At 20.7% G+C, this 25,760-nt stretch overlaps 1 protein-coding gene across 5 annotated transcripts in view; it reads left to right on the top strand.

The window, feature by feature from the left end:
• The first annotated feature begins 218 nt into the window (after nucleotides 1-218).
• The window catches only part of LOC122501066 (fork head domain transcription factor slp1-like), a 39,786-nt gene continuing 14,244 nt past the window's right edge, over nucleotides 219-25,760 (top strand). For 3 of the 5 annotated variants that reach the window (XM_043610329.1, XM_043610339.1, XM_043610315.1), the window contains exons 1-3: nucleotides 9,215-9,599; nucleotides 16,483-16,528; nucleotides 22,600-22,732. In XM_043610329.1, coding sequence (XP_043466264.1) covers nucleotides 16,499-16,528; nucleotides 22,600-22,732 — 163 coding nt within the window. In that variant the 5' untranslated portion in view covers nucleotides 9,215-9,599; nucleotides 16,483-16,498. Of the gene's footprint in view, nucleotides 449-9,214; nucleotides 9,600-16,482; nucleotides 16,529-22,599; nucleotides 22,733-25,760 lie in introns of those variants that run through there. The other 2 variants (XM_043610321.1, XM_043610349.1) reach the window with 2 other exon arrangements.

Raw genomic sequence — 25,760 nt, forward strand, 5'->3', positions numbered from 1 at the left:
AGTTATTATATTATTACAAACAAAAAAATGGTTATTTAATAAGATTTTAGGTATTTTGAACAATCATACAGAAATTATAATTTGAAAACTTTCTTTTTGTTTATAAAGGTGATTTTATAACAAACTTTTTACTTCGTATTAACAAATTGACGTAGTGTGCCATCTATGTTCTTTACTTAGTTTATGGCCTCGTGCCAAAATCGTCAAAATGGCGCAAAAGAAAAAGGAAAAAAGGAACTAATTCCCAATCAAGTGAATGAAACAAAGCTTTTTTTATTCATTTAATCAACATTTTTTTTCTCTATTTCCACAGGTGCGACAACTATTCAGTTAGTTTATGGCCAACCGTCGTATCGAGAGGATCAGGATCAAAAGTACCAAAATGTCAACAAGGAAGAGAAGGAAAAGGAAAAAAGTAACTAATAACCAGTCAAGTGAGAGAAAAAAGGTATTTTCGTTAATCTAAAGCATAATTATTTAATTAAACAACGTTTTTCCGTATACGTAGTTTTCTTTTTTTTACTTTTCTTTTTCTCGTACAACAATTTCGCGTCGCGCCTTTTTGTTATGCTTACATGACAATTAGTAATTGTTATCCACAATTTTTCGACAATATTTTCGAATTGTAGAAGTTTGTAAAAAGCGAATTAGCATTTTGTTAAGAGAATATATTTTGGTATTCTCGACTACTTAATTTATGTAGGGGGAGAAAGAAACATACGCTCCATAGAGGAGAATTTGAGACTTGTTTATATGGGACGTGACCGGCTGGTAATAATCGTTCGTGTCTCGCTTGACCGCGACAAAAAATGCTCATAAAACGGTAGTAAAAAATGAAGAAAACTTATTGCCCAAGTCGAAGGTATATATGAGTTTAAAGCTAGGAAGAGAAGTCCCTTGTTCAAGTCCACAAGATTGCTTTGACATTCCTCAATCATAACAGGGTATCTTATTTCCTTACGGCGTTAATATACATGTATATATACCATGAAACATTTACTTTTCAGTGTATATACCACTATATATATATATATACATATACTTTTCAGTGTATATATATTGAAAAATGTCTATTTTTGCAAATATAATGTTCAACTTTCTTTTTTATTTACAATATACAATACGTACGAATAAACAAGTAATTTAGTTACACTTATTTACTGCTTGCTCGAAAAAGAGGTGTTGAAATACCTGAAAAAGGAAAAAATAAAACATTTTGCTCATTTTGTATATATTAGGGAGTTATTTTTATAACTTTTTACTTTGTGGATTTTTTCCAAAGTTTTCTATATAGGAAATAAATATGCAGGGTTTTTTTTAGATTTTCTAGAACAAAAAACTTGAAAAGACGTCAAATTTTTTTAAGTTAGAAAAATTAAATTTGCAACTATTTTTATTATTGATTTTTAAAAAATATACTATTCTAATTATTATATTAAATTTACTTTAAAAATTCGATTACAAATTAAAATCATAAATTAAAAATATAATAATAATAATAAAAATAATTATTATATTTGAAAAATAACAATTTTTTTTAATAATTCAGGGAAAATAGATGAAATATTAAATAATAATTATTATTATTATATCCACTGTATCCACTGTAAAATAGTATTTGAATATTAAGTTTTTGAAGTTGAATTTCAAAAATTTTCAGTGGTAATTTTAATATTAAAAAAACAAAAAATTAGACTTAATGAAAAGTGGAAAACATGAAAAAGACAAAATACAATTTATTTTGATATAATAAATAAAAATTATTTACTGTACTCAGTATAAATATTTTTTATAATTGTTTAGTAAAGGATTTATTTTTATGAAAAATTTTATATATAGGTAAATAATCTTGCTCTTTTATTACTTTTAAAAACTTTCATAAAATTCTTCACAAGAATTCAATTATTTTCCCAAATAATAAAATTTTTTCACAAGAATTCAATTATTTAAAAAGAAATAAAATTCTTCTCAGAAATTCAATTATTTTAAAAAAAAGATAAATTCTTTAATATAATTCTTCACAATTATTCAATTATTTTCCCAAATAATAAAAATTTTCAAGAGAATTCAATTATTTAAAACAAAATTAATTAAAATTCTTCGCAAAAATTAAATTATTTTTATAAATAAGACAATTCTTCTTAGAAATTAAATTATTTAAAAACAAAATTGATAAATTATTTAACTCTTCATAATTATTCAATTATTTTCTCTAATAATAAAATTTTTCACAAGAATTCAATTTTTTAAAAAGAATTAAATAAAATTATTCTTAAAAATTCAATTATTTTGATAAATAAGACAATTCTTCTTAGAAATTAAATTATTTTTTAAAAAAAATTGATAAATTCTTTAATTCTTCACAATTATTCAATTATTTTCCCAAATAATAAAAATTTTCAAGAGAATTCAATTATTTAAGAAGAATTAAATAAAATTCTTCTCAGAAATTCAATTATTTTCATAAATAATATAATTCTTATAAGAAATTTAATTATTAAAAAAAATTGATAATTTCTTTAATTCTTCACAATTATTCAATTATTTTCCCAAATAATAAAATTTTTCACGAGAATTCAATTATTTGAAAAAAAATTAAATAAAATTATTCTTAGAAATTTAATTATTTTTATAAATAAGACAATTCTTCTTAGAAATTAAATTATTTTTTAAAAAAGATTGATAAATTCATTAATTTTTCATAATTATTCAATTATTTTCCCAAATAATAAAAATTTTTAAGAGAATTCAATTATTTAAAAAGAATTAAATAAAAGTCTTCTCAGAAATTCAATTATAAAAAAAATTGATAAATTCTTTAATTCTTTACAATTCTTCAATTATTTTCCCAAATAATAAAAATTTTCACGAGAATTAAATTATTTGAAAAAAAAAAAAAATAAAACTCTTCCCAAAAATTCAGTCATTTTTTAAGAAATTGATAAATTTTTTATAAGAATTAAATTTTTGAGAATCATTCAATTATTTAATATATTATTTATTTTTGCATTTAATTAATTGAATTTCAGTGGAACTTTTTAATAATAAATAATTGATTTAAAAACGAAGTTTAGTTGAAAGTTTAGATAATAATTGAATATTTAAACCGTTATAGTACGATTTTTTAGAAATAATCAAATTTTACGCACAGAGAAAAAAGAATTGTTAATATATAGAACTAACAAATTTCGTTTGTCGTTGTTACAAAATTTTTTGTTACATCAACAGATTTATTGTTATTAGAAAAAATTTGAATTGTTTAGAAAACAAAATAAAATTTTGTTAGTTCTATATTACCAATCCTTTTGTCAACGTATAACAATCCTACTTTTTCTCAGAATTAAAGCTACTTTTTGATACTTTTTTAAAATTAATTATCGAGTGTGAAGACTGTAATTAATTAATTATAATTAATTAATTATGTTTATTTCATTAAAATTAAGTTTTCATAATTAAAAATTAAATATCAATTAGCTATAATGAAACGTCGTCGTTCGGCAAAATATAATATAGAGAGAGTAAATATAAAAAAAATAAAATAGTGGAGAGGAAAGTGAGCATAATTATCTATTTAGTATAATTCCGTGTGGTGTGAGCATCAACAATAATGTTGAAACGATAAAAAGAGAAACAATTGAACAATCGAACAGGTATGTTGGCAAACATGGTCATTGTGATTCTCTAACAATACCTTGTTATATTAGCAATACAACAGTTCGTTCACTCAAGTATTTAACCATTATACACTATATACATATATACATATGTGTGTGTACTAAATGAAAAATATCCGGTCTGGCGAAATGACGGTATAATTCCTCCTTTTTTTCTTTTTATTTCCTACGCGAATTTTTTTTTCTTAGAATAAAAAAAAATTCATGTCGCCGCGCGTAATAATCGCACAATTTTTCTATATAATTATATAGTAAATATATATAAATCAAATATATAATTATATATTTGATAACCAACGCAAGTAATCGTTTATTTGAATCGAATACATTTTTTCTGTATTATTTATTATTATAAATTTAATATAACGATATACATATATTGTAATAATATATATAATAATAACACTGTAGATTAATATATTACTAATTATAATCACACTGAAAAAAATTTATTTGATTTAACAATTATTTGTCTGTTATCGAATAAATATAATTATACTTGAATCAAATAATTTTTTTTCGAGTCAATTAAATTGTATATTTGAATCAATAATTTCAATATTTGAAGCAAATAAATCATTTAATTGATTAAACTAAAAAATTAATTAAAATAAAAATTATTTGATTCAAGTAAATATTTAATAAATTGATAAAAGACTCAAGTAATCGGTTATTCGAGTCAAATGCGCCTATTAAATAAAAATAAATAAAAGATAAGTAATAAATATAAAAGTAAATAAAAATGAAATAAAAAAGCCTATTATATAGACTCAAATGTCCTGAATAAATAAAATTAATAAATACATAATAATAATTATTTAATTATTATTTAATAATTAATATCTACTAATATATTGATACAATATATTATGTTATACAGTATATTATGTTCAGTGGAACAGTGATGAATTTAATTTTTGTGATTGTTTAATATAATTCACGTGTATAATAATATAATATTATAATTAAAAAAATTAATATATTTTACTCAAAAAAGAAATAAAATTAATATTGAATTTATAGATAAAATATATAAACGTGTAGAATATTTATCGTTCGCCGTGAAATCGAGTTGAGAAACCCTTGTTGGGCTGGTACAAACATTTCCCAGTCAATATTCCCGCTTGTGACGTTCACCAATGAACAGTGAGCTTATAAAACGCCAAGCCGCCCCAACATGGTGACCATTTCCGTTCCCCACTTTATATATATATAAAATATATTTTATTTCAAAAAGAAAAGAATAAAAAGTTACCAGTTTTTCCCGCACTTGTGGTTTTATATTTTATCAATTTTTTTTCCCCCTAAATGTACCGAAGGAAGAAAATTTATATCCGCAAATTATTTACATACATTTATTTGTTAATTAATAGTATAATAGTTTATTAAAATATTTGTGTAATTTGTTTTATTTTTTAATTTGTTGTCATTAACATACAAGTGACTAAAAATTGAAATTATAATTGTACTTCTATAAGAATGTATATATAATTAAAATAAGTCTGACTATAATTTACTTAAACTACTTGCGAAAGAAATTTGATATTTTTGTATCGCTTTTTGAAATTATTTTTTCAAAAATAATACGATTCATATTAATTGAAGCATTTTTTAATTAGAACTGGAATTATTGTAAATTTGACTAATTAATATAGTAATTTCTAATAATTTTTTAGTAAAATTACTAATTAAAAATTAATTAATTCACCTTTTTCTTTCGAATTAGTAAATTTTATTAATAAAAATAGTAATTTTTACTAATTTGCATTCTTGACTTTTTGCTTTTGAATTAGTAAATTTTACTAATAAATAGTAATTTCTAACAATTTTTTAGTAAAATTACTAATTCAACAGCAAAAAATCAGACAATAATAATTCAAAAAAGTAAAAATTATTACCATTTCGAGAATTAAAAAAATTTGTCTTGAATCAAATACTTTTTAATTGAATTAAATTGCATTTGAATCAATATTTCAGAATTTAAAGCTATAAAAATACAAATTTGAATAATATTGATTAAAATAAAAATTGACGAAAGTAAATATATTTATTTTGCTAATAGAAAAATAATTTGTTACTCTTTAAATTTGAATTAGTAAAAACGTTTACTAATTTGAATTAGTGATTGACTTTTTTTTGGTTTTTGAATTAGTAAATTTTACTAATAAATTAATAGAAATTATTATTTATTAGTAAAATTCTACTAATAAATTAGTAGAAACTACCATTTTAGTAAAATTTTACTAATAAATTTGTAGAAATTACTATTTTAGTAAATATTTATTGATAACTTAGTAGAAATTACTATTTTAGTAAAATTTTAATAATATATTTGTAGAAATTACTATTTTACCAAAATTAAAAATTTTAATAATAAATACTAATTTCTACTAATTTCTCAGTAACATTTACTAAATCAAATGCAAATATTCAGTCACTAATTCAAATTAGTAAAAATTTTTAATAATTTAAATTTGTGTCGCGCTCCGAAGAAAGGTATACCTAAGAAGCAAAAAATTTGAGGTTATTTACTTGAGTCAAATAAATATTTTCTTGAATCAAATAATTTTTATTTGAATCAATGAATTGTATTATATTTTACATATTTTATTTATTATTATACTCTGTTTATTGTTTTCAAATTAATAACATAAAAAAATAAGAAAAAACAAGAATAGCAAAGAAAAATCAATGTATATTTCTAAATAAATAAATAAACAAATAAATATATTTTAAAAAGTAAAGATAGTAAAAAATTAAAAATATTTATATATTGTTTTGTCAATATTAATCTGCATGCAATTATGTTTGTATAAATATTAGTATAGAAGAGAAATTTTTAGTCAGACGTATTCAAATTTCTAAATAAACTTTTGTTGCATATTTAGAAAAGTTTTAAATAATATTTACAGATTTACAATCAAAAAGTAAATATAATTATTAGATAATTTAATAATTAATTAATTTCTATATATATATAATATAAAAATCAACGCGGATTCGCGAGTTTTATTAAAAAAAGAAACATGACTCATAAATTAAAGAATAAAGTTTTGCAATAAATAAACTTTTTACATAAACAATAAACAATGATACATTCTTGTACGCGCACTTTGCTTCCGACTTAAGGAAATTGTAAACAGTTGAAATATAATCAAGAATCTCTTTTGAAACTAATACTAAAAAATAAAATTTTTTTATAAAGAAAATGATGCTTTTTTTCTTCATATTCTTGAATTAATTGAATCTGCCTAAGATATATAAATCTGCCTTATATGAAAATAATTATAATGTATTATAATAATTTGAGGTCGCTTACAATTATAAAATATGTATTATAATTGTGGTCATGACCTCGATTTGCATTGTAATAATTATACGTATGTATATATGTATAGATTGCTAAATTTTGTCTTTGGAATGCAATATAAGCATTTTTTCTCTGTTACATAACATTCTTGCATACAATATACATGTTAAAAAATTTTCACGTGCGCGCTAAAAAGAATTAATATTTTAGTGTTTCGAATCTTTATTCTCGTAACGAGAGTTCTCTCGGAGAGAATATTTATCGAAAGGTTCAGAAGTTTTTTATAATAATAATAATTAATAATAACAACAACAATTTTTTTACGTAAACTTTTTTATTAAAAATTCAAACATTTTTTATATAGTAAATAATAATTAAAAATATTACCTACAATTAGTGGCGAGTTCCAAAGAAAGATAAGAAGCAACAAATTTTAGGTCATGTTTATAAATTTTTGAGTAAAAATACAGAAAGAGAATTAATTTTTATTAAAAATTATTGTTCTTCAAGTTTTTATTATATAAAAATAATCAATTTTTGACCAGTGCTTTAATTAATTTAATTCAAATTTCTTCAATCAAACAATCAATTTAATCAATTTTTGACCAGTGGCCAGTGCTTTAATTAATTTAATTCAAATTTCTTCAATCAAACAAAGAAAAGAATTATCATTTATATTTAATTAAATTAGAAAAATTTTTCTGATTCAGAATTATTAATTAATTTAACATATATTTTCTTTATTTAATTTTATTTTTTCAAAGAAATAAATATAAACAAAACAAATTTATTTCATTCATGTCAACTGTCCAAATTTAAATTATTAAAAATGTTTACTAATTTGAATTAGTAGTGACTAAATTTTTGCATTTGAATTAGTAAATTTTACTGATAAATTAGTAGAAATTACGATGTTTATTATTAAAATTTTACTAAAATAGTAATTTCTACTAAACTATTAGTAAAATTTTACTAAAATAGTAATTTCTGCTAAGTTATTGGTAAAATATTTACTAAAATAGTAATTTTTACTCATTTACTAGTAAAATTTTACTAAAATAGTTGTTTCTACTAATTTATTAGTAAAAGTTTACTAATAAATAATAATTTCTATTAATTTATCAGTAAAATTTACTAATTCAAAAGCAAAAAAAAGTCAGTCACTAATTCACATTAGTAAACATTTTTACTTCTTTAAATTATTGTCGAATTTTTTGCTGTTGAATTAGTTATTTTACTAAAAAATTATTAGAAATTACTATTTATTAGTAAAATTTACTAATTCAAATGCAAGAAGTTGAATTAATTAATTTTTAATTAGTAATTTTACTAAAAAAAATTATTAGAAATTACTATTAATTAGTAAAGTTTACTAATTCGAAAGCAAGAAGTTGAATTAATTAATTAATTTTTTATTAGTAAATTTTACTAAAAATTTATTAGAAATTACTATTTATTATAGTAAAATTTACTAATTGAAAGTCAAAAAAGCAAAATTAGTAAGCATTACTATATTTATTAATAAAATTTACTAATTTGAAAGCAAAAAGTTAAATTAATTAATTAATTATTCATTAATTTAAATTTTACTAAAAATTTATTAGAAATTACTATTTATTAGTAAAGTTTACTAATTCGAAAGCAAAAAGTTGTATTAATCTAATTTCAAATTAGTAATTTTACCAAAAATGTTAATAGAAATTACTATTAATTAGGCAAATTTACTAATTCGAAAGCAAAAAGTTAAAAAGAGCAAATTAGTAAACACTACTATTTATTGATAAAATTTACCAATTCGAAATGAAAAAGTAAAAAAATAATACCATTTATTGGTATAAAATTTACTAATTTAATAGCAAAAAGGCAGTCACTAATTCAAATTAGTAAACATTTTTACTAATTTAAATTTAAATAGCGTGATTATTGAATGAGATTAATTTTTATTCAGTGTACAATCATATAAAATATAATAATAATTATTATATTTCTTATAATTTTTAAATTCTATAATATTTTCTCTATATTTTCAATAATAATTATTATTTCTATTGTTATTAATTATTCTATATTAAAATATATACATGTATATATTAAAACGGGGAGGGATTTTGTGTTAGGAATAACTCCGCCTCTGTTTTCCTCCACCTCTTTGAATTTAACGTCATGGGATATGAGAGAGTGAGAGAGTGAGACAGAGTTTGACGAAGAAATTGACGTCAAGAGCCGGTCCCAATCTTGATTCTGTTTTAGTTTAGCTTTAGCCTCTTTTCGTTCACCACGATTCGCGTTAATAATTAATAAGGGTTTTATTTTTTTGAACCCTTATTATCTTCCCGCGAATTCGCGAAAACGAAAATTCTACACGTAATTTCAAGTTTATTACTTAGAAAACAAATATTTAATTAAATAAATATATTAACATTTATCAGTGATAAACGGTGATGATTTGAACGGAGTAGAAAAAAACTGGTATTATTATTTTTTTTTTTAATACAAAAGTGATTTTTTGAGTCCAAAAATATAAGGAGGATATACGAACTGAATGGATTTATCTTTCAGTGTAAAATCAGTGTTTTTTTGGATCAATAATTTGGCAGTTTTTTTTTTAATTAACTGTGAGTATTACAATGAAAATTTATTAGAATTCTTTATTTTTGAACTACTGCGATATTTGAATTTAAAGATTTTGTTTAGAAACTTTTCTCCCTTTGTAATTATGATTTTTTCTTCGTAAATTATTTATTGTTAATTTTTTTCCACCAAAAAGTATTCCGAACATTGAAATGAACGAAATTTATTTATTTCTTCTTGAAATTAAATTTTTATTGCAATAATTTTGCGTCTCTGTCGAAGAAATTTTTTTTGCCAATTTCTGAGTGCAAAATTTAAATTTCTAATTTCTGTTGCAATCGGTAATTTTTTTTGAAAGTATTTTTAATGAAAAATATTTTTTATTTGATCGTTCAAAACTTGTGGATCATAATTTTTTATAGTTGGGAAATTGAAATTTGATTCATATTGAGTTTTTAAATTTAAATTGTTGATTATTATTAATGTTAATTAATTAATAAATTAATATTATTAATAATTATAATTATTACTTGAATTTTATTAAAATTTTTAACTTTTATGAACGAATTTTTTTTTGTGTTTAAATATTTTTGAAAAATTCCTGCACTGAATTGAAAAATAACGTAAATCCAAAATTTAATTTATTAGCCATTTTTTTTTAATAAACAAAATAATATTTTTTAATTAAATAAAAATAAAAATTAATAACAAAAGAACTACCCTCAAATAATTATTCTATTAAGATTATTTTATCATTTGTTTATTTTCTTATAAAATTATTTCTTTAATTATTAAATAAACTATTCTATTAATATTTTATCATTTGATTATTTTATTATTCTTTTCAGATTATTATTTTATTCGTTTTATTTATTATTATTGTTAGCTAACGCTCAAATAATTATTTTATTATTATTTTATCACTTGTTTATTTTATTATTCAATAAACAAATTATTCGATTATTATTTTATCACTTGATTATTTTATTATTCATAATATTTTCTTTAATTAATAAACAAATTATTCGATTATTATTTTATTATTCAATACTTTTTTGAATAAATTAATTATTTGATTATTACTTTATCATTTTTATTATTATTTTATTCGATTTTTTTATTATTGAATAATTTCTCAAATTATTAAATAATTATTTAAATAAATAATTGGTTAGATAATGCGTGTGTAATATAAAATGATGTACTTATTCAATTATTATCAATGCGCGAATAAAAAAAGAAATTGATTACGAAATATTTTGTACAGTCCGCAAAAATATGAATTTGGTGCAGCATATTTTGTATATTTTGAACATTTCAACAAAATTCATAACAAGCCATCAGTAAATTTTGTCGAGTTTGTAAACTCCATTCCGCGAAACTTTCTGTTTAATGTCAACTATGTAGCCCGGTTTTCCAAACAAAGAGATAAATGTCTTTTCACGCGATATTCAAGTAGAGAGCAAAAAAAAAGAAAATGAAACAAAATTTTTTTTTGTGCACTAAAAAAAGGGATTTTTGAAAAACAAAATTTTTGTTATAAAATTAAAATTGTTTTTTTTATATTATTAAAAGTTGTGTTTGTCGTCAAGAAAAATTTTTTCATATTTTGAACGGATATTTTTCTATTTTATTTTTCAATTTTTGAAAAATTCGCGGTTCAAGAAATAGTTTCTTTTGAAATCAAGAAGAATTCCTTTCAATGTTTTGAAATTAGTAGAAATTTTTTTACTTTTTAATTGGAAGAATATTTTTTTTCCTTACTGAAGATATTATCTTTTTTTGAATACAAATTTTTTTTAATTATTTCAATTTTTCCTTGGAATCAAGAAAAATTATTCTTTACTTCTCCTCTTAAATTGTTTCTTTACTTAGAACAATATTTCTTAATATTTTTAAAGAATATCTTCATTTCAAACAAAATTTCTTGAAATAAAAAAAAACTTCGATTCTTTAATTTAAGAAAATATTTTCTGTTTTTATTGAAATTAAACAAAAAAACTTTATATCATAGATTTTGATTCTCAACTGCTGTTATTGAATTCAAAAAAATTAATAAAAAATATTCGATTCCTTGACTTTGAAGAATATTTTCTTAAAAGGAAAATTTTTTGATTTTCTCTTGAAAATATTCTTCAGGTTCAAAATTAGAAAATAATAATCAAATATTCTTTTCAAAGAATGTTTTCAAACAAAAAAATTCTTTACAATCGAGAAAAACTTTTTGTATTTGAACAAAATTTCTTTCACTAACAAATATTTTATCCTTTTTTCTTTTTTCTTAAAACCAAGAAAAATTGCCTTTAAAATTACAGATTATATTTTTTTCTTTATTTTTTAATAATCTTTCATAAAAAAAAGAAAAAAATTTTCAGTTTCTTTCAGTTTATATGAATATTTGTTCATTTCAAACAACATTTCTTGAAATCAAGCAAAACTTCTTAATCTCAATTTTAATTCTTGTTAACGAGTTCAAAAGTTAATGAAGAAAAAAATAATTACAACAATTAAAAAAATTATTACATACAAAGATTATTATTTTATTATTGTAATTATAAATCACAATAAAACCTAATAATAATAATAATAAATAATAATAATTAATATTCTTACTAATTATATCATATTTATTTACAATTATTTACATTTTAATGTTATAATTGAATAAATAAACAAATAATCATAAAAATAATAAATAATATTTTATTATTTTATAACTATAATGTATTATGAATTATTATTTAGTATTTTTATGATTCTTTATTTCTTTTTATTCAGTAATAATATTAATAATAATTATTCAATTAATTTACTAATAAAATAATTCAACTAATGAACTAATAAAATAATTCAGCTAATTAACTATAATTAAATATATCAACTAATTAAATAATTCCATTATTTAATTAATTAAAGTAATTTATAACTATTTAACTAACAATTCATTAAATTCTTCAATTGATTAATTAATTAAAATATTCAGCTTATTAAATTAGTAATTAGAATAATTTAACTAATAAACTAAGGTACCTATAAACTAACTCTCCAACTTTGAATTAGTGACTAATATTTTGATTTTGAATTAGTAAATTTTAGTAAGAAATTAGTAGAAATTACTATTTATTAGTAAATTAATTAATAATTAATTACAAAATTTTAATATAATAAATGGTAATTTCTACTAATTTCTCAGTAAAATTTACTAAATCAAATGCAAAAAGTCGCAGTCGCTAATTTAAATTAGTTAACATTTTTATTACTAATTCAAATTTAGAGGGAATTACAATAATTTATCCAATTAACTAATTACAATAATATTTAACTAATTAATTAATACCATAATTTAACTAATTAATTAATAAGTAGAAATAAATAATATTTTACTCTCTAAATATAAATTCGTGACTGTCTTTTTTCCTCTAAATTTGTAAATTTCACTAATTTGCAGCAATTTCAATAAATTTATTAGTAACATTTTTACTAATTTGAATTAATGACTGATTTTTTGCTTTTAAATTAGTAAATTTTACTAAACAATTAGCAGAAATTACTATTAATTAGTAAATTACTTAATAATTAATTAGTAAATTTGTCATTATTATACTAATAAATTAGCAGAAATTACTATTTATTAGTAAAATTTATTCATTCAAATTTAGAGAGTAGTATATTCATAATTATTTATTTCTTGATTCAAATAATAATAAGAGTTTATTTAATAAATAAAAATGATAATAATAATAATACCTAATAATAATTATTATTAATATTAATATTATTATTAGATTTTATTATTTATATTTTACTTATTATTTATTTATTTATTTATTCAAAAATACACATGCAAGCTGTATTATTATAAACAAATAAATAATTATAAATCTCTCTCACTTATAATTAAATAAATAAATAAAAATAATAAACAAAAATTAATTGCATATTATTTTTATACAAAAATTATTTTGAAGAAAAAGACTGTTATTTTTAAACCCGAAAGAGAAGAAGAAAATCAGAGTAAGAAAAAAAGGGCGCGAGCGGAAATTTAAAGGGCTATTAAATAATGTATTAACATTATACACGATTTTTATGAATAAGAAAAAAAATATATATATTTTGGGTGGGATGAAGAAATAATCATCGTGTTTGCATGATTGCAAGGGATGTGTATGGAGGGAGGGAGGGAGGAAAAATTTACGATTGGCGCCGTGACGATTCCTGATGTGTCGAAATTCTTACTTTGTTGTATATATTTTATATAAGTGGATGTGCCGCGTGCCCTGGCGACGGACGGCATGGCAGCGGTAGCGGCGGAAGTTCCAAAGAGTCCCTTGAGATGAGACAATTTTCGAATGGTCCATGCAGAATCATTGGATGTATATATCGTTTCGTATATCTAAGCAGACAACAAGCTTGAAGAAGTGCTAAGTGCTCAGCTGTTCGTGACTTGTCATCCGCGTGTTGCACTCGGCATTTTAGGGTATCGCACCATGTTCCCTGTCGCTTCAGACGTCTGAAGTTATCATTTCGGTCTATATATCTCACTTTGTCTCTTTCTTTATATACTTTCATTTTTTTCCTCTCGTTTACCCCCCCCCCCTTTTTTTTAAAATTTCTTTAATTTTTTACTTTTATTCATTTTTCTTCATTTTCTTCATTTTCCCTATTTTTCCTTTTTTTATTTTTTCTTTCTTCCTTTTTTCTTAATTTTCCCTATTTTTCCTTCTTTATTTTTTCTTTCTTCCTTTTTTTTCATTTTCTCTATTTTTCTTTTTTTCTGTTTTTCCTTTTCTTCAATTGTATTTCCTTCTTCTTTTTCTGATCTTCATTTTTAAATTTTTTTTCTTTTTCCTTTCTTTACCTAATTTTTCCTTCTTTCATTTTTTTTATTCTTTATATTTTCTTCTTTTCCTGTTTTTTCTCTTCTTTATTTTTTCTTTCTTTATTTTCTCTCCTTTTTTTTGGGTTTTCTTTTCTTTATTTTTCATATTTTATATTTTTTCTTCTGTACGTTTTTCTCTTTTTCCTATTTTTATTTTTTCTTTATTTTTTTCTCTTCATTTTCTTTATTTCTTCTTTTCTTCAGTTCTATTTTCTTGTTTTTTCTCCTTTCTTTATTTTTTCCTTTTTCTCAGTTTTATTTTCTTGCTTTTTTCTGTTCTTCATTTCTTTCCTTACCTTCTTTCAGTTTTTTATTCTTTTCTGTTCATTTTCTTCTTTATTTTTTTCTCTTTCTTTATTTTTTCTCCTTTTTTGTGTTTTCTTTTCTTTATTTTTCCCTTTTCATATTTTTTTCTCCACTTCATTTTTTCTTTTTTTTCTTTCTCTTTAGTTTTATTTCCTTCCTCTATTTCTGTTCTTTTTTTCATTTTCCTTTCTTTAATTTTTCCTGCTTTCATTTTTTTTATTCTTTATATTTTCTTCTTTTCCTGTTTTTTCTCTTCTTTATTTTTTCTTCTTTTTTCGATTTTCTTTTATTTATTTTTCCCATTTCATGTTTTTTTCTTCTCTAAATTTTTCTTTTTTTCCTATTTTTATTTTTTCTTTCTTTTTTACCCTTTATTTTCTTTATTTATTCTTTTATTCTTTTTTCCCCTTTCTTTATTTTTCCTTTTCCCCAGTTTTATTTCCTTCTTTTTCTGTTCTTCACTTCTTTCTTTTTCCTTTCTTTACTTTTTCCTTCATTCAGTTTTCTTATTCTTTTTCTGTTCTTTCTCTTGTTTTTTTTTCTTTCTTTATTTTCTCTCCTTTTTTGTGTCTTTTCATCTATATTTTTCTTTCTTTCTGTTTTTCCTATTTTTATTTTCTTTTTTCTTTTTCTATTTGTTTCTCCTCTTTATTTTTTCTTTTTATTCCTTCTCTTTACTTTTATTTCCTTCCTTTATTCTGTTCTTCGTTTTTTTCCTATCTTTCATTTTTCCTTCTTTCATTTTTTTTATTCTTTATATTTTCTTCTTTTTTGTTTTTTTTTCCTTTATTTTTCCCATTTTATATTTTTTCTTCTGTACGTTTTTCTCTTTTTCCTATTTTTATTTTTTCTTTATTTTTTTCTCTTCATTTTCTTTATTTCCTTTTTTCTTCAGTTCTATTTTCTTGTTTTTCTCTCCTTTCTTTATTTTTTCCTTTTCCTCAGTTTTATTTCCTTCTTTTTTCTGTTCTTCATTTCTTTCTTTTTCCTTTCTTTACTTTCTGTTATTTTTCTTCTATATTTTTTTTCTTTATTTATTTTCTCTCCTTTTTTGTGTTTTCTTTTCTTTATTTTTCCCTTTTTATATTTTTTTCTCCTCTCTATTTTTCTTTTTTTCTCTTTTTCCTGTTTTTATTTTCTTCTTCTTTTTCTTTCTTTTCTTTATTTTTTCGTTTTTATGTTTTTTTCTCCTCTCCTTTTTTCCTTTTTTTCCTTTTCTCCAGCTTTGTTTGTTTCTTCTGTTTTTTTTCTTAATTTTTTTTCTTTATCCTTTCATTATTTTTTACTTTTTTTCTTTTCTTTCTGTTTTTTCTTTTCTTTGATTGTTTCCTCTCTTTATTTTTTCTTATTTTTGTACGATTTTTATTTATTTTTCTTTTTTTTCATGTTTTCTCACCCTTCTTTCTTCATTTTTTCTTTATTTTCTGTTTTCCTTTTTTCTTCTTTTGTTCTTTTTTCGTTATTCTTTTTCTTCATTTTTCCTCTTTTTAAAGAAAAGGAAAAACAGGAAAATTCAAAAAATAGGAAAAAGGAAAAAAAGAAAATAAAATTGAATTATTTTATATTAACTATTTTGTTGAAGCTATTTTAATTTTTTTCAAATTATTTTAATTATTTCTTTAATTACATAAATTAATTTCTTTAATTACTTTTCAAAAGTATCATTCACGATTTATTAGTTAATTATTTTTTAAAATTTTATTTAAACATTTTAAACAAATTGCATTTCTTTTTTGTTGCAGAAATGACAGGGCAAAAATGGTCTCACACTTAGTTTCAGTACCTGGGGTAAGTTTTACCTTATGGAAACAATAATTTTTTTAATTTTAAAATAAATAATAATACTAATAACTATTAAATAGTAATAAAAAAAATATTTATTATTTTTATTAATAAATAATAATAATAATAATAAATATAATAACAATAATAAAAAATAATAGTAACAATAAAAGTAAATAATAATAAATAATGAAGTAATAAAATAATAGTGATAAAAAAACATAAAAAATACGTATGTGAATTTTTTTTTGTTTCTTTTCTTTTTTTTGAAAGAAAGGTGCATTGCAAATTGTTTATTTATGAAATTCACTTCGCTGATATTTGTATATTTAAAAGGCGTCACTTTTCTCTCTGTTATCTTATGGATGAGAAACGAATGAACCCGATAGACAAGGAGAGGTCGCGGCCTCTGAAAATTTCGCAATTATATTGAAACTGCGCTTCATCATTAATTTTTCATTATTTTATGAATGGTCTCCTTTGCAATTTTTTCTTTTATTTAATTTTTTATTTTCTGTTTCACTGTCTTCTTCTTTTCATTCAAGCTCACTATTTTTTTTGTTCTAAATTTACATTTATTTATTTAGCTATTTGTTTAGTTATTTGCTTAGTTATTTATTTGTTTGGTTATTTATTTAGTGCATTATTAAATTTTTTAATTATGTAGATATTTATTTAGCTAATTATTTAAATATTTATTTAATTATATGTTTATTAACATATTTATTTAATTATTTATTTATTTACTTATTTAATTATTTACTTATTTATTTATTTATCATACGGGCATTTTGATTTATTTATACAACTCCATTAATATTATTATAATTATTGTTCCTATTATTATTAATACTATTATTATTATAATTATTTTCTGTTGTTGTTGTTGTTGTTATTATTATTATCCATTATTATTTTATTTATTTAGTTTAATTAATTTCGATTTATTTATTTAACTAATGAATTTAAAAAACCCACTCGAGGCAGGATTCGAACGCTGCACCGTGTTTTTTAAAAGCAACGCCTTAAACACCGCAGCCAATGCTAAACCTTTGGGGTATTTTAATTTTTATATTCATCAATTCATCATAAAATATAAATATTCATAACAAATTAATTTGTTATTTCTTATCTATATACTAGGTAGTGAAATTTCTTTTCTTTAAGAAGAAAATAATTACGAAATGATTAAAAATTTAATTTGAAAATTGTTATTACAATTTTAATAATTTTTAGAATAGAGATTTTTTATATACAATATACAATATAAATAAATTCGGAGGAGAAAAAATTAATTAAATGAATGAAAGTATATAGGTTATCCATAATAAATTATCATTTAGTATAATCGCCAAGGTCAGATTGTGAAGGTTTAATCTTACACTCTTGGAAAAATCAATTCATATCAAATTGCCTTTTGCTTCAAGTTCCTTTGAACTTATTTATTCTTGCGCATATGAAAGCTCTATCTGAATATTTTCACAATATACAAATAATACAATTGAATTTTATTAATTAATTTATAAATTAAAATAATAATTGTATAAATAAATACAATCTTACCTCTATGCGGAAGAAATTAATTAATTAATTAATTAATTAATAATTAAAATTTATTAATTAATTAATTAAATGAATAACTATGATATTTAATACTATTAATAATAATAATAAATAATTATTAATAATATTAATTTATATAAATTCATTATTATTATTTTCATCATCATCTGTTAGTATATTATTTATTTAACTTAATTAGTATATCGATTTATTTACTGAATTAAATAAAAAAATTCACTTGAGGCAGGATTCGAACACTGCACGTTGTTATTTCAATATAACACCTTACACCCCGTAGCCAATACGAAACATTTGTTGTTATTAGATTTTTTTAGATTTTTTAATTTGCTTTTTTTAAATTACTTTATAAAGCTATTAATATTGACTAATAATATTAATTTATTAATTAGTCATTATTAATTAATTACACATATACAAAATTTCAAAAGCATTAATTGAAAATTATGATAATTAAATCAATGAAATTTTGCGCAAACGTTATTTTTGTTTAGTGTATTGGCTGCGGGGTGTAAGGAGTCAGCTTGAAATAAGGTGCAGCGTTCGAATCTTGCCTCGAGTGAATTTTTTTTTTTTCATTTATATTCTTATTTTTTTAGTTGTTTTATTATTATATTTCTATGGTCATATTTTTATGGTTTATATTCTCTTTATGGTCACTTAGAACTTCAAGATGACGTTTGTAAATTAATAAATATATAAATAAATTATATATATTTTTTTTCAAAAAATTAAAAAATTTGAAACTAAAAATAATTCTCTAAGTAATTTTCTTTTAGTCGAATTTATTTCTGATAATTTTTTTTCCGATTCTTTGATTTAATTTTCTGTTTCTTTTTTTTCGAGAGAGAGTTTATTGTTGGTGTACTGGTTGATTTAACGTGAAAGGTATATTACAATTGTTTTTATTGTTTCTCTTTTTGATGTCCATTATAGTTAGATTTACTTTCTTGGAAACACAATGTGTGTAGTCGTGTATATAGTGAATAATATAAAAGCAAATGCGCTTTAATTTAATGGTCGCGCTAAACGACTGTGTAATTTCTCAGCGTCGACGACTTGATGCACTTCTTCGGTAGCTCGATGCAAATTTCACATGAATCTTGTAATGTTTTGCTGTACATATATCATCAATTTGATATATTAACCAAAAAAATATATTAATTATTAATAGGTTGTTTAAAATAATATTTAAAATAATATTTAGGAAATAAATATTTTTCTTTAAGTTTGAGAATATTTCTCTAACTCTATTTTTCGAGACTAAAAAATATTTATGCAAAAGTTAAAGAATATTTCTTGAATTTAAAAATATTTCTTCAGATTTCTTTTCTTCTCAGAAAATATTTCTTGGGGTTAATATTTTGTTTAATACAATAAATATTTCTTTGAATTAAAGAAATTTTCTTGGGACTAAAAAATATTTCTTCAAGTCAAAGAAATATTTTCTTCAGTCAAAAAATATTTCTTCAAATTTGAAAAAATATTTTCTTTACACAAAAAATATTTCTTCAAATCAGAAAAGTATTTTCTCCAGACAAAAATATTTTTTCATATATATTAAAAATGTTTTCTTCAGATAAAAAATATTGTTTCAAATCAAAGAAATATTTCCTTCAGATGATAAATTTGAAAATAATTATAAATATATCTTAACACCTTAGAATTGCTTTCTTCTTTCCCTTTTTTTCTAAAAATTTTGTTATCTGAATTATATAACTATCTATATAAAAGCCAAATCGCAAATTAACGATCTACCAAGATCGTAAGTTTCGCATGACATAATACGGATGTCACAACACTCTGCCGTTGTTTATAAGCTTCCTGTGACGAGACTTCAAACATCACAAGCTCGTAACACAATTCCCAAGCAAGTATAGATGATGAGCTTCTTTTGGCCCCAACGCGTATGTTCCACTTCCTTTTTCGTTCCTTTTTCCTTCCCTTTTCCTCGGATTTTTTTTTTTTTTTTTTTTTGAAACATTTTTACCACTTTTACTCTTAAATTATCCTTTTCTTCAAAAATTAGTTATTGTTTAAAAATAATAAGCAATGAATTATATTATTTATTATTTTTATTTTTAATTATAAACGGGACAGTTTTATAATTATTTATTTATAATAATAGAATTTGCTTGTGTATTTTTGCGTAAATAAATAAATAATAAGTAAAATGAAAATAATAAAACCTAATAACAATATTAATATTAATAATGACCATTATTATTTTTAATATTTAAATTAGATTCATTAATTAATTGTTTATTTATTTTAAATTGTAAATTACTTATTTAATTAAATTTTTAAATTATTTTTGTTAGTTAATTACTTAAAAAGTTGGATTTTTTGAATTAGTTTCATTAGATAATTAGTTAAATTATTGCAATTAATTAATTAGTTAAATTATTGTATTTAGTTAATTATTTCAGGGTTGTCACAGGTCAGGGAATTCAGGGAAAAGTCAAGGAAATTAGAAAGAAATTCTAATTACAGAATTTCAATTATTTTCAAAAGTGATGAACTTCTTCGCATAAATTCAATTATGTTCAAAAAATTTTTTAAATTCTTGTCAAAATTTCAATTATCATTATAAATAATAAAATTCTCCAAAATTCAGTTATTTTCAAAAAAATTTAATAAAATTCTTGGAAAAATTTCAATTATTTTCGAAAATTTTCTAAAAGAATTCAATTATTTGAACAAAATTTTAATAAAAATTCTACAGGAATTCAATTACTTACCAATTTTCTATAAATTTCTTCTCATCAATTTAATTATTTTCATAAATAATAAAATTTTTCGCAAAAATTCAATTATTTTCAGTAAAATTTCAGGAAAGAAATCAATTACTTTTAAAAATTCAATAAAATCCTTCTCAGGAATTCAATTATTTTCATAAATAATAAAATTTTTCTCGAGAATTCAATTATTTAAAAAAAATTTTGATAAAATGCTTTATAAATTTGAATAATTATAATAAAATTGATAAGTACAATTATTTTCGTAAATTATAACATTCTTTCTAGGAATACAATTATTGTCAAAAATGTTTATAAAAATCTTCGAAATAATTCAATTATTTTCGTAACAAAAAAAAAATCTTCGAAGCAATATTCAATTATTTAAGAGATTTTAATAAAATTCTTCACAAGAATTTAATTTTTTTTTCAAAAATAAACTTTTTTACAGGAATTAAATTATTTAAAAATAAATTTAATAAAATTCTTCGTCGGACTTCAATTATTTTCAACTTTTTGATGAAATTTCTCGATGAAATTTAATTAATTTCAAAAAGTTTTAAAATATTCTGAGAAATTTAAATTAGTTTTAAAAAATTTGAATAAAAATCTGAATTAAATTCTTTAAAAAAGTTTTTAATAAAATTCGTTGCAAGAATTGACTTATTTTTATAAATAACAAAACTTATTGTAGAATTTCAATTATTTTTTATACAATTTTTAATAAAATGATAGAAAATTGCATTTATTTTTAAATTTTTTTTAATTTGACGAAAGAATTCAATTATTTCTAAAAATTTTTATAAAATTCTTCATAAAAATTCAATTTTTTAATAAATAATTTATTTTTGTAATTAAATAATTGAATTCTCGTAAAATTTTCTAATAAAAATTGATTAAGAAATGAATTTCAGTTAAAATTTTAAATTAAAATAATTATTAAATATTTATTTAAAAAAGAAGTTATTGATGTTTTTGAATAATTTTACATTTAAAAAAATTCGTAAATAAATTTAGTGGAACATATTTTTGAGTATCTAATAATTTTTGGAGAGAATCAGAATATTCTTTAGGGTGAGGGAAAAAGTCTAAATTTTTTCTGGAAATCAGGGAAAAGTCAGGGAAAAACCAAATTAAATTTTTGTAGCAACCCTGTAGTTGAATTATTGTAATTAGTTAATTTAATAAATTATTGTAATTCTCTCTAAATTTGAATTCGTAAATAAAATTTTAACTAATTTGAATTAGTGACTGTCTTTTTTCTTTTGAATTGTAGTAAATTTTACTAATAAATAATAATTTCTACAAATTTAGGTATTAGTTAAAATTTCCAAATCCATAAGCAAAAAGTTAGTCACTAATTCAAAGTTAAAGAGTTAGTTAATTAGTTAAATTATTCTAATTACCTAGTTGATTAGCTGATTATTTTAATTAGGTAATTAGTTAAATTCTCGGAATTACTTAATTAGTTGAATTATTTTAATTAGTTAATTAGCTGATTATTTTAATTAGTTAAATAGTTAAATAGTTAAATTCTCGGAATTACTTAATTAGCTGATTAATTAGTTGAATTATTTTAATTAGTTAATTAGTTGAATTATTTAATTAGTTAACTAGTTGAATTATTTAATTAGTTAACTAGTTGAATTATTGAATTAGTTGAATTATATAATTAGTTATCAATTAAAATAATTAGTGGGTATATAATAAAAATACATATTAATTTTTAAATTAATTTTTTTATTCTTTCGCTTTTAGGAGATGCAACAAGGAAATGGCAATCTCAGTCCTTCGGCTCTCTGCATGCTGCAGGATTCACTTCGTGCCGTTAAAATAAAACAGGAACCGCAGCAGCTGTCTCCCACTTTAGCATATTCGTCTATTCATCAAGGTACTTATAAATATACATATATTTCAATTTCTCAAAATTGCATGTCACAATAAACACATTAAGCCTATTAAGAATGATAATACACTGATCGTAAATTATTTTGCAATATACAAACACATTTTCAATCTCGAAATCATTCAAAGATACTCTCGAACGTATAATTATATAAATTTCATTATATAAAAATTATTCCCATACATTTTTCGAATCGAAATAACTCACTTTTTTTGAAAGTGTATCAAATTAATACGAAAACGGATTGATAGCAAAAATTTAGATTAATTAATGATTTGATTTTTGATCCATACTTTTTGGTATCAGTTCGTTGCATTTTGGTACTTTTTTGATACATTTGATAGTTTGATACTTTTTGTACCATTAATTAAATCTGAATTATTAATATTAATGACTTTATTGTCATAGTGGTCTTTCAATTAATTATCAATAAAAAGAGAAGTCAATATCGAACAGTTTATTTTTCCTTTCTTTTTTTTACCAAAAAAAAAAAAAGAAGATTCGAATAGTCTCTGAATTTAAGTGAGAGAGGCTGTGTTCTAATAATAATTTATATATAAAACGGAACGGTGACTCTTGAATATGTTTTTAAGTAAAAAGGGGAACGACGGTGCGGCATGAATAAAGGAGAGTGAGTGAGAGAGAAAGAGAGAATTAATAGAGGACGAGGGACGCATGATATACCGCGAGAGCCTGCGTCCTGATCTTTCTTCACGCCGTTTACTCACATTCTCTTTTCTTAACTTCTATATGTCTCTATGGTGTTAAAGAAGTCGTGATTTTTGACAAATGAATTCCCCGAGAATAGAATAGAATAGATATGTATACACGACCGCCTCGCGATTAAATTAGTACAATACACCTACTGAAGTTACTTTCGCGGATAAATCATCTTTCAAGTAGAATTTTCAGTTTTTAAAATCTTTTTTTTTTAATCTTCCATTCATTTATTTAAAGCATTTAAGTACTTATTTATTTTTATTCGCTTTAAGTATAGTGACGGTTATGATAGCATTTAATTGCCTTACACTGAAAAAAAAAAATATTTGATTCAAATAACCGATTAATTGACTATTATCAATTAAATATTTACTTGAATCAAATAATATTTATTGGAGTCAATTAAATGGTTCAATTCATATTTGAACCAATAATTTCTCAGTATTTGAAGCAAATATGAACTAAACCATTTAATTGACTCCAATAAATATTATTTGATTCAAATTTAAATATTTAATTGATAATAGTCAATTAATCGATTATTTGAATCAAATAAATTTTTTTTCCAGTGTAGTAATTAGCTCATAGGTACTACAGGGCTCAAACTTGGTCCGTAAATTCCGTAAAAGTCCGTTTTTTTAAAAAAAGGTCCGTAAAGTCCGTAATTTGATTCAAAAAGAATGAAAAGTTCGTAAATTGAACAATATGATTTGAATAATTTTAGAGAAATTACAAATGATTGCAGAAATTTTTGTCAAAATTTCAATTATCTTTAGAAATAATTAAATTCTTCTCCGAAATTAAATTATTTTCAAAAATTTTAATAAAATTCTTGACAAATTACAATTATTTTCGAAAGTAATCAAATTCTTCTCCGAAATTCAATTATTTTCAAAAATTTTGCCTCAATTCAATGCGATTTTCAAAATTTACTATTTTCATAAAATTTTTTCAATGAATTTAATTATTTTTAAAAAAAAATTAATAAAATTGGACACAAACTTTTAATTATTTCCAAAAAATTGTAAAAATTTCAGAGGAATTCAATTATTTACAAATTTTTTTTATAAATTTCTTCGCAATCATTGAATTATTTTCATAAATAATAACATTTTTATGGGGATTCAATTATTTTCCTAAATAATAAAATTCTTTTTAGGAATTCAATTATTTTCATAAATAATAAAACTGATTGTAGAATTTCAATTATTTTTAATACAATTTTAATCGAATATCTCGAAAAATGTAATTATTCTTGAGAATTTTATTTAAATTCGTCAAAAGAATTCAGTTATTTAAAAATTTATAGTTAAAATTCTTTATGAGAATTCAATTTTAAGAAACATGCAATTATTCAATAAATTTTTAGTTTTGTATTTAAAGAATTGAAGTCTAGTAGAATTTTCTCATAAACATTGATTTAAAAATGAATTTCAGTTAAAATTTTAGATTATAATAATAGAATTCTTTCGAAGAATTTCATTAAAATTTTAAAAATAATTGAATTTTATTGAGACATTTTTTTAAAATTGTTTTAAAATTTCTACCAAAAAAAGTTTTATCAAAATTTTTGAAAATAATTGAATTTGTGCTACAATTTTGATATTTTTGAAAATAATTGAATTCTTGCGAAGAATTTTATTAAGACTTTTGAAAATAATTGAATTTCTTCAAAGATTTTTATTATTTCACGAAAATATTTAAATTCTTCCGAAAAATTTTATTAAAATTTCTGAAAGTAATTGAAGATTTGCTAAGAATTTTGTTATTTTTAATTTATGCCAAGAATTTTATTAAAATTTTTTAAAATAATTGAATTGCTGTTAATTTTTTTACAAGAATTTAGTTATTTAAATAAATAATAAAACTCATCACAGAATTTCAATTATTTTTAATACAATTTTAATCGAATTTCTCGAAAAATGAAATTATTCTTATAAATTTTATTAAAATTCGTTGATAGAGTTCAATTATTAGAAAATTTGTTGATAACGATTCTTCATTGGGAATCGAATTTTAAGAAACATTCAATTATTCAATAAATTTTTAATTTGCATTGAATAATTTAAATAATTGAATTCTAGTAGAATTTTCTAATAAAAATTGATTTTCATTTCATAAAAATGAATTTCAGTTAAAATTTTAGATAAGGGTCAAAATTCGTGAAGTGGGCAAAAAAGTTTGTTTAACAATATGTACAACAAAAAAACGAATTTTGCTAAACTGTTCAACTTGTATTTTTTATTTATTATTTCAAACAGAAAAACATAAATTTTATGAAAAATATTGACCA

Source organism: Leptopilina heterotoma, unplaced genomic scaffold (assembly GCF_015476425.1).
Source record: "Leptopilina heterotoma isolate Lh14 unplaced genomic scaffold, ASM1547642v1 Lhet_103, whole genome shotgun sequence".
NCBI classification, from domain to species: domain Eukaryota; kingdom Metazoa; phylum Arthropoda; class Insecta; order Hymenoptera; family Figitidae; genus Leptopilina; species Leptopilina heterotoma.